Here is a 10,241-nt window from a genome sequence, read left to right as displayed (position 1 = left end):
ACTGGATACTTTGTATATTGTATAACATGTTGCAGCATCCTAAATAGATACTTTGTATATTTTATAACATGTTTGATTATCTTAACTGGATACTTTGTATATTGTATAACATGTTGCAGCATCCTAAATGGATACTTTGTATATTTTATAACATGTTGCAGCATCCTAAATGGATACTTTGTATATTTTATAACATACTTTGTATATTTTATAACATGTTTGATTATCTTAACTGGATACTTTGTATATTTTATAACATGTTGCAGCATCCTAAATGGATACTTTGTTTGACAGCTGCCTTGCTCTGTTGAAGGAATAATTTATGAGTGTGCCTAATAAATACCTCGGAGTAGAGTGGGGGGGGCAGATATCTGAACTCTGTGATGTAGGTCAGCAGGGAGCTCGGGTCCTCTCCCAACCCGTCGGACCCATCACAGCCGAGCAGACACTCCCGCCTGCGAGCCTCCGATATGGCCAGATCGCTGTAGCTGGGCGGCGCTGCAACAAACAGACGAGCGTTAGAGAGCCTCCCAGCAAGCGGCCGAACCCGCCCGTGTTTGCGCTCCCCGGTCGTACCTTCGGGCCTCTCGGGCAGACCCAGCCAGCTCAGCGCGCTGCAGCTGCTGCTGATGCTGGAGGTGCGGGTGGAGCAGGCGTGCAGCGGGATGGTGCCGATCACCAGCGGCAGCGAGAGCGACAGGTTCAACCCTCCGGGGACGTCCACGTACACCTGCAGGGAGACGGAGAGCCTGAGAGGGAGCCGGTTGGACCGGTTCCTATCAGATCCTGATGGGACCAAGCATGTTGAAGCACAGCACTACCTGCCACACCTGAGACCAGAACACCTTGCTCCATCACCCGTCCTCCATATGTCCATATCCATAACCTTATTAGTGTTTACTGTGGTCTTTTAATTTTAAGTATGAAATATTACACCATAGTACATTTTGAACATTTTGAATCTTTAGATATTATAATAATAATTATGTCCTTTTTGTTTATTGTGATACTTTTTATTCAATATTACTTCTGAAACTCAAGCATCATTTTAAATGTACAACTTTTTCTTGTAACCGAGCCTTTTTTATTGTGATACTCTTAATTTTAAAACAATAATCCTTGAATACCTCCTCAAGCGTCACCTTGAATGCACAAATTGTACTTGTACCTTGTAATTGTAGTACTTTTACTGCGGATCTGAGTCCCGGGTCAGACTCTACACATACTGGCTCTGAGTCTGCACAGAAACCTGGACTCACCACGAGGGCGTACTCCACTCTGATGATGGGGCAGTCCAGGATGGAGGGGGACACCGGGGGGATCTTGAGCAGCTTGCCCCCCCAGCTTTGGCTCTTGCCCTGCAACAGAGGGTCTCCTTTCAGGTTGGACACCAGCTGCTGGATCTGTTTACCCTTGCCTTTGGCATAGAAGGTCTGGGTCTGGTACAGGGCGGCCTTGGGCACCACGACCCTGGACGAGCAGTTCTCCACCTCAGCAAATATTTGGATCGACTCGCCTTGGAGAGAAGGGAGAAGAAATCAGTCTGTCGGACTGAGAGAGAAGTGAAATAAGTGAAATCTCGAGAGTGAAAAAAAAGGAAGAGCTGGAGGAGTGAGGAGGAGGAGGCAGCTCACCTGGTGTGTAGCCCTTACGCTCGATCTTGGCGCTGAGGGAGATCGGGCCCGAAGCACAGAACCAGCAGCACAGCGTCTTCTCCTTCGAACCGGCCTGAGGGGCCTGAAGCACAGCATCACCCGTGTTGGCTTTGTAGCCGAGAGTTAGACGAGAAGATCGATACCACACTCGGATCTGTTCGTACAACATGAAGCTACAGCTGGTTAGCTTAGCTTAGCATAAAGACTGGGAACTGGGAGAATCAGCTAGCCTAGCTCTGTCTGAAGCGACAGAATGTGTCTATCAACGTCTCTAAAATGAGCAATTAACGTGTAATATCTTCAAGAGGTAACGCTGCTATCTAGAACCATTGGGGTTCTTCGGCTCCTCCTCATGGGAGAACCCTTTTTGGTTCCTGGAATGAACTTTTTTTAAAGAGTTACACCTAGAACCATGTGTGAAAGGTTCAACCCAGCACCCCCTATGGAGGTTCCATCTTGAACCTTTTCACCTCCTAAGGGGGCTAACAAAAAACCCTGGGGGTTCCACCTAGAGGGCTTTCATCTAGAACCCTCGCAGGGGGTTCTTTTGAGAACCGTTTTACAACCCAAGGGTTTCACCTAAGAACCACCCATTTTAAAACCTGTATTTCTTTTACAGCCTACACACACACATTATTAAATAAATGGTGTTACTATATTTGTCATATATCTGTATATGTGTGCGTGACGTCGGTTGGACTCCTTTTAATAATAATAATAATAATAATAATAATATCATATTTTGTGATAGCTTAGCCAGGACAGCTTCATGCTAAGCTAACGTTCCCAGAAGGAGGAGCGTCTCGTACCAGCAGCAGCGGCGTGTTGATGTCGATGTGCTCGAACACGATGAACTCCTTCTTCACTTTGACCGGCAGCAGCCACGGACGCAGCAGCTCGGCCTTCACCCAGTACCTCACGCTGCCGTGCTTCCCCTCGAAGGACGTGGCCAGGGCCCTGAGCGGAGAGGAGGCCACTGTTCAAGAGCCAGCACAAGTACCTCCAGGCTAAAGGTGCTTCAAGTATCAGCAGGAGGAAGTACTCATTGTGCAGGGAAACGTTTCCTGGACAGATAGTTTAGTCCAGAGGGGTCCCAACCTGAGGGGTCGGGCCCCTCTGGAGGGTCACCGGTTACAGCTGAAGGGGTCGGGAGGTGAGGAGGAGGAGGAGGAGGAAAAGTGGACGATAGGAAGTAGAAGGAGAAGATGAATGAGAAGAAGAAGAAGGAGAAGAAGAAGAGAAAAAGTGGACGAGAAGAAGAGAAAAAGTGGACGAAATGAAGGAGGAGAAGAAGAGAAAGGAGACGAAGAAGAAGAAGAAGAAGGTGAAGAAAAGACGAAGGAGAAGAAGAAGAAGGTGAAGAAAAGACGAAGGAGAAGGAGAAGAAGAAGAAGGTGAAGAAGAAGAAGAAGAAGAGAAAAAGTGGACGGAATGAAGGAGGTGAAGAAGAAGACGAAGAAGGAGAAGGAGAAAATGAAGAGAAGAGAAGAAGACGAGAAAAAGTGGACGAAATGAAGAAGGAGAAGGAGACGAAGATGTAGGATAAGACAAAGAAGGAGATAAAGGAGAAGAAGTGGAGCAGAAGTATAAAGTGCTCATGAACTCCACGCTGTACTTGATGTGAAAGTACTCACATCTGAGGCAGGTTGAAGGTGAAGGCGAACTCGTGCACTCCGGCGTGCAGCACGGAGACGCCGTCCTCCGGACCGCCGTCTTCTGGAAGAGAACCATCAGGAGGCTTCAGTCACAATGTAACCACGGTAACCAAGTCGGTTACAGTCAGAGGACTGACACCACACCCAGAAAATACTCTGACAAGGAAAAGTACTCATTTTAATTCATAATCATTTGTTTGTAAATGTGATCGGGTTAAAAGTCTGTTTACAACTTGAAAGTATTTCAACATGAAAGACGTGAAGAAGAGAAAGAAGTCGACGTCTGCAGCTTCCTCATTTCTGTTGTTGGTTAAACATCCGGATTCAACCTGAACGCCAGCTTCCTGTCTGTCTGTGTGTCTGTCTGTCTGTCTGTCTGTCTGAGAGCTGTCATCAACAGCTTGCTTGCATGTGTGGTGTGTGTTGCACAGACACACACAAATATATATATATATATATATATATATATATATATATATATATATATATATATATATACATACACATACATATATACACACACACACACACACACACACACACACACACACACACACACACACAGCAGGACCAGACCGGTATGAACCAGACTCAGCAGCTTCCTTCAGCTGGAATCTCCGGCTCCTGCATCACAGCTCGGCTCCTCATTGGAGGAGAGCGAGACACGAATTAGAGGCCGGGCTCTGATTGGCTCGGCCGCGACAAGCCCCTGCCCACATAAGTACAGCCATGTGGTGTGTTGCAGGAGAGGAAGAAGAGGAGGAGGAGGAGGAGGAGGAGGAGGAGGAGGAGGAGGAGGAGGAAGAGGAGGAAGGAGGTAGAGGAGGAGGAGGAGGAAGGAGCAGTGGACTAACAGGTCGAGCTGAAGCTCTGTTGGAATAAATGACGAGAGCAGAAAAAACGTCTTTTACATTCACGTCTTTTTTATTCTTCAAAACATTTATGAACATTTACACGTTGATACAAAACATAAAGAAACAATTTACTCTCACGATCCTCCTCGGCCGATGGAGTTTACTCGTCGTGGTTATTATGGGATGGATGATCAAACTTGCGGGCAGGAAAAACCCGTTTCTTTGTCCGGTGTGATATTAAAATGAGCATCTTTAAGACAAGCCAAGTTCAATAAAGAAACATATAAATATATATATAAAAATAACCTTGAAACCATAATTACAGATTAAACTTATCTCTATGACGACGTTTTATACGTTTCTATATCTGAGGAAGACCACGTGACGCGTTCAGGAGCTCAGGAATGTTCATCGTTTCCTCGGAGTCATTGAATTCATCCCCCCTGAAAGTTGATGTCATGCTTCACTCCTTCTTGACCTTTGACCCCACCCCCACATAAACCCGGACAGGAAGTAGATAAATAAAAAGTCCTCCGTGTTCTTCTTCTCGATCCTTTAAACATTCTCACGTTTAGAACAAAACAAAACGGAGCCGACGGTCTGATCCCTCGTGTATTGGTTCCCACTGGTTTCCACTGGGAACACTGGGAGGAGGGGGGGGGGGAGGGGGGGGGGGGGGGGGGGGTTCTCATTTAGAGCAAACTGTCCTCGTTTGCATCGTGTTTTACAAGTAAAAACAAACAGAAGACAACAGGTGGAGGAGGGAGCTTTAACCAGCAGCTGATATGATTCTACCCACAGAGATAGTAGTCAGCAGGGTCCTCCTCATCTCCTTGTCTCCTCCCCTCCTCCCTCCTCCCCTCCTCGTCTCCTCCCTCTTCCCCTCCTCCCTCCCTCCCTCCCTCTCTGGCAGTTTCTGAACAGGTTTGAACCGCTTCTAACAAAGGGAGTTGGCTGCTGGAGCCTCGCTTCAGGACGTCATCAGTAAAAACACGTCCATCTCTTTTTCACTTCGAGGGGACGAACCACGAAACATGAAATATTGACGAAAACAAACAGTTTTTTGTTGTTGTTGTTGTTGTTGTAGCGTTTCTCAACTTTCTTTCTTTTTTTTTTTTTCTCCCTCCCTGCAGCAAACAGAGACTCGAAGCCACAACAAGCCTCTTATTTAAAAAAAAAAAAAAAAACTCACGAGCATCGCTTCGTGCGCGTGAATCTGGTTTTGAAGCATCAGCTGTTGCATCAGCACCAAACCGGTTTGGAAGTTTTCAGACGGTTTTTTGTTTGTTTCGTCTTTCTGTATTAATAAAGTTTTTTTTGTAGTACTTTTTTTTTTATACACCAGGAGGAACCAGCGAAAAAGTTGTCGTGGATCAGCTGTTGGTGTAAACAAGCTGTTGGTGTAAACAAGCTGTTGGTGTAAACAAGCCCGGACTTACCTCGCTCGTCTCCTATCAAGGTGTCGCGCTGGTGCAGGTACTCCACCTCCTCCGTGTAGTTCTGGGTGTACGCCGTGTTGGCCCCGGCGTTCCTCGACTCGGTCCACCGCACCTTGGCGACTCCTCTCGCGGTCATGTGCAGGCTCCTCACGCGCACGTCCCCGGTCACCTCCACCACCACGCGCCCGGACACCGGGTCTCCGCCGGAGAACGCCGGCAGGTTGTTCTCGTTCAGGCTGTCGAAGTAGACGGCCAGGGCCCTCACTTTGCCCAGCACCATGACGAGCAACGACCCAATTATATTAATAATAATAATAATAATAATAACGAAACACTTATATTATTATTAATAATAATAAAGCGTCTATGGAGGAGAAGTTGTGCGTGCAGAGCCGCGTGGCGCGGGGTACACGCGCCTATCTGCGGGCGCCCATCGCAGAGCCGGGTCCTCCGCGGCCGGGGTGTCGGTGTCGGTTCATCCGGGTTGAGACGCGCAGCTGACGGGCCGCTCCAGGTCTCCTCCCCGGTGTCTCCGGTCTCTGCTGCCGTCCGCCTCCAGCCGCCCCGCTCTTAAAGCCTCTGTGCGCAAAAAATAACCTCCACTGAGCATGTGCGCACACGCACGCGCACGCACACACACACACACGCGCGCGCTGCAGTACAGCCTGTTGTACAAATACTAGGAAATGTCTGCGCTCACAGTTCTTATCAAAAGGAAATAGATTAACAATATTTACTGGATCTAAGTTGGCACAAACGGTGGAAAGTAACTTAAGTTGAGAGTTTTTCCATTTTACACTTAACTCCGCTCTCAGATGGAAGTACTCTAAGTATAGTGAAGTATTAAGTAGTAGTATAAAATAAGTACCCTGACTGTGGTACATGTTACAGTTACTGTAAAACAAAGGAAAAAACTACAAGTGATACAATGACATAAAGTAACTAAGTACATTTATTACATTTATAGTATTTCCATTTTATACCTCGACTCCACTCTCAGAGGGAAATAATAAAGTATACTAAAACTTCACTTTGTATAAACTTGGTTATATTTGTAAAAAGAATGCTGCCAAGGAAAATAGTACACAAGTAAAGTCCTGACAAATACATTTTTAAAAAAAAATCATAACTATATCCTGAATGGATGTAATTTGGCACAAACGGTGTAAAGTAACAAAGTACATTTACTCACGTACAGGTTTAAGGTACTTGAGCATTTCCATTGTGTACTACTACACTTCTCCTCCACTCGGAGAGGGAATTCATATTAAAGTAGTGAAGTATGAAATAAGTACTTTAAGTGTACTTGAGTAAATGTACTATATTCAACCGTTACTGTAAAACAAAGGAAAATACAAATACTAAATGATACAATGACACAAAGTATCAAAAGTACATTTACTCAAAGACTGAACTCAAATACAATATGGAGGTACTTTACATGACGTACGTCGAACTGGTAGCTAACCACACACTGGTGGAGGGAGCACTGGGAGCACTGGGATGATGATGAGATTTATATTAACATTTGATCAAATATATATGCATAGTATTTTTACAAACCCAACTTTAACCAAGTGATTATTAATGTAACGTGTCCTTAAATTTAAAAGGACATGTTGCAGGAACATGAAGGATCCTCTGGGTGTCGATGACTCCCTCATTTATGAATCCATTCACCTTCTATAACAACAACAACAACAACAACAACAACATATTCAGTTTACAATCCAACACGACAAAGAAAAGAGTTAAATCATCACATTTGAGAAGCTTTAATCTGCAACTTTAGCTTAAAAAAAAAACGTTTAATCGGAGATCGAAATACTTTTCAATCGATTGATCAACCGATAGTTGCACCAGCCGACTGTTCTGCACCTCATTACTCCATCAGGACGGTGACCTCTGACCTCATTGTAAATGTGTCCTCCAGCACAAACATGACAAATATTAGAATATTAATATTTTGAGCTGATCTGTAAATAATCAAAGCACACGAGTCCCTCTGCTGGTCGGAGATGAGAATCTATAAAAAGTAATTATAGTTTTTAGTGGCATAAAAGTAGAAGTAGTACTGCAGGATACACTTAAAGTAACGAGGAGGTATCTCAAGTGTACTTAAAGGAGTGAATGCACTTTACTCTGTTTAGTGTGTTGCACCTGAAGCAGTAGAAAACTAAGAGAAATAGGTAAAAAAAAAACAACTTAAATAAATAAAAACTAACATGATTTTTTTTAAAGACAATGAAAAAAAAAAGCAGAAAAATAATCATGTAAATAAAAGAAGAAATAAAAATGATTACACACAATTAAGAGTGAATTAAATCGGAGGAATTACGCGTGACTTCCGGTTTCTTTGACGTCCATCGGGAACTAAAGTCATCGTCCGTTTCTCAATGTGCATTATGGTCTGTACTCGCGTTCTCGTGGACTCGTGAAACGTCATCAGGTTCCAATTAAAAAAAAGTCCGCTTCTCGGGGTGCATATCCCACAATGCATTTCGCACCAGCAGACAGGGGAACAATGGCGGAGGAGGAAACTCACAACGGGAAGTTGACGTTTTGTAAATGTGATGTTTTCAGGAGAGAAGTTAAGTTGTTTAAGCATCCAAAGATGTGAAAAGATTCACCGACTATTTGAGGTCCTGCTCGCGGGACCAGTGAGCCTCTGGGGCGGCTCAACGGGAGCGATGACTCGGGTTGGAGGATCTGAGGACCACTCTCTGGTCTCTGGGTTTATTATTATGTTTATATATGAATATAGGATATATATATGTATATATATATATATATATATATATATATATATATTATATATATATATATATTATATTATATATTATATATTATTAATACATATATATATATATATCAATACATATATAAATATATATTATATATTAATACATATATAATATAATATATATAATATATTAAATATATATATAGTATTAATAAATATATATATATATATCCAATACATATACAAATATATATTATATATTAATACATATATAATAATATATATATATAATAATATACTGAATTGTATGAATAAGATGTCAGTGTTGGAATAAATGTTAAATATTTAACTGGAAAGTAGTGATACGTGTTATTTTGCATTGAATCATAATGGGATGTTTGCTGAAATTAATTGAAACCAAAACAACCTGATCTATAACCCTCCCTCCATTTTCCATATATCTTTTGAATTAGAGGAACACTTGTGCAGGGGAGTATATTTCACAGTAGCAGTAACAATGGAAGTTATTTTTACAGTAATAATCCCAGGACTGTCAGAAAAATACTGTACTTGTCATAACAAATAGAAGTAAGACAAATACATATTTAAATTGGCTACATCTATTAATTTGATAGTATTAATGCATATCAAATATATACTTTATAATACCATTTATAGTCTGATATTTGCAGTTTGTGGACCCTAAAGTGAGGGATGTTTGGTTCCGGTACGCAGGACAATATATTGTTTTACTGTATTTACTTTCTTATAGTTTCTACCACTGAAAACATACTTCACTTAACACTTTTATATGATCAAGTCAAACAAAGAGCCACGTGGATCTGTGTAGAAATATATTTTCTCAGACAAACAGGACACAGTAGTCAGACTCAGCAGCAGATACCCACAATGCAACAGGAGACACGCCCAGAGGAATCGATGCAGCAAACATGTCTATAACTTCCTCGTGTTAGAGCCATAAATGCACTTTGCATATAGTTTATGTTCAGTCATGCACACACACACACACACACACACACACAAAGGGACAGTTTACAGAAATACTCCAGATATCATAAACGCCCACGAACTCTGAACAGTCAGACAAAAAAAGTTAGAGAAAATATGTTCAAGGTCAAATAAAATGAAACAAAAACTAAATAGTTTTTTTTACATTCGAGATATTTCCTGGAAAAAACAAAGAATATGAACTTTATATTATACATAGTTTTATGTACGATTTAAAAATGATCAAACAAAGAAATCAAGAAACCGCACAATTATTATTTGGCTGTTTATCTTTATGAACTGAATTAATTTCCATAATACTGAATACAGAAGAACTTCAGTTTCAGACGTGTTTTTTTTTTGTTTCTATGAATTTTAAAAGTATAAATATTTGTTGTGATGAGTAAATGTCCATCGTAAAGACAGCGATGGAGGAAGTATTCAGATATTTAAAATACTACAAGTACAAGTCTTGTGTGAAAGTAAAAGTATGCAAATATAAGAAAAAGGTATGTAAAGTATAAAAATGGCCCCCCCCGAGACGTTTTTTATTATTAGATTATTATTATTATTATTATTATTGCTTCATGCATTTGTGTTTAAAGCAGGATTTCACTGTTTTACTTCAAGTTTAATAAAAGATCATTGTAGGTTAAAATATTTAAAATATAAATATTTTTTTAAATGAAGGAAGCACTTTGAAAAGTCGGATGAAGTTTTATAATCTCAGAGAATATCCAAGTTTTTCTTCAATCATGGAAATCCTGAGAAAAATAATTGTCATATAAAAAAAGTTCAACATTTACAAGAAAGAAACCCCCCCAAAAAAATATGAGAATTAAAACAACCGTTATAACAATTTTGAATTAAAATTTGTACTTCAAAAC

At 41.5% G+C, this 10,241-nt stretch overlaps 1 protein-coding gene across 4 annotated transcripts in view; it reads right to left on the bottom strand.

Annotated features, from left to right (window-relative positions):
- Window positions 1-6,202, bottom strand: part of arrdc3b (arrestin domain containing 3b) — a 6,945-nt gene extending 743 nt beyond the window's left edge. The window contains exons 1-7 of one of the 4 annotated variants that reach the window (XM_034546710.1): window positions 5,604-6,202; window positions 3,290-3,371; window positions 2,465-2,612; window positions 1,635-1,809; window positions 1,260-1,516; window positions 577-730; window positions 344-498 (exon numbers count right to left, since the gene is read on the bottom strand). In XM_034546710.1, the coding sequence (XP_034402601.1) occupies window positions 344-498; window positions 577-730; window positions 1,260-1,516; window positions 1,635-1,809; window positions 2,465-2,612; window positions 3,290-3,371; window positions 5,604-5,883 (1,251 nt within the window). In that variant the 5' untranslated portion in view covers window positions 5,884-6,202. The remainder of the gene's footprint in view (window positions 1-343; window positions 499-576; window positions 731-1,259; window positions 1,517-1,634; window positions 1,810-2,464; window positions 2,613-3,289; window positions 3,372-5,603) is intronic. The other 3 variants (XM_034546709.1, XM_034546708.1, XM_034546711.1) reach the window with 3 other exon arrangements.
- Between the last annotated feature and the right edge of the window lie 4,039 nt (window positions 6,203-10,241).

Source organism: Cyclopterus lumpus, chromosome 12, assembly GCF_009769545.1.
Source record: "Cyclopterus lumpus isolate fCycLum1 chromosome 12, fCycLum1.pri, whole genome shotgun sequence".
Classification (NCBI taxonomy): domain Eukaryota; kingdom Metazoa; phylum Chordata; class Actinopteri; order Perciformes; family Cyclopteridae; genus Cyclopterus; species Cyclopterus lumpus.
This window is presented reverse-complemented; position numbering and strand designations above follow the sequence as displayed.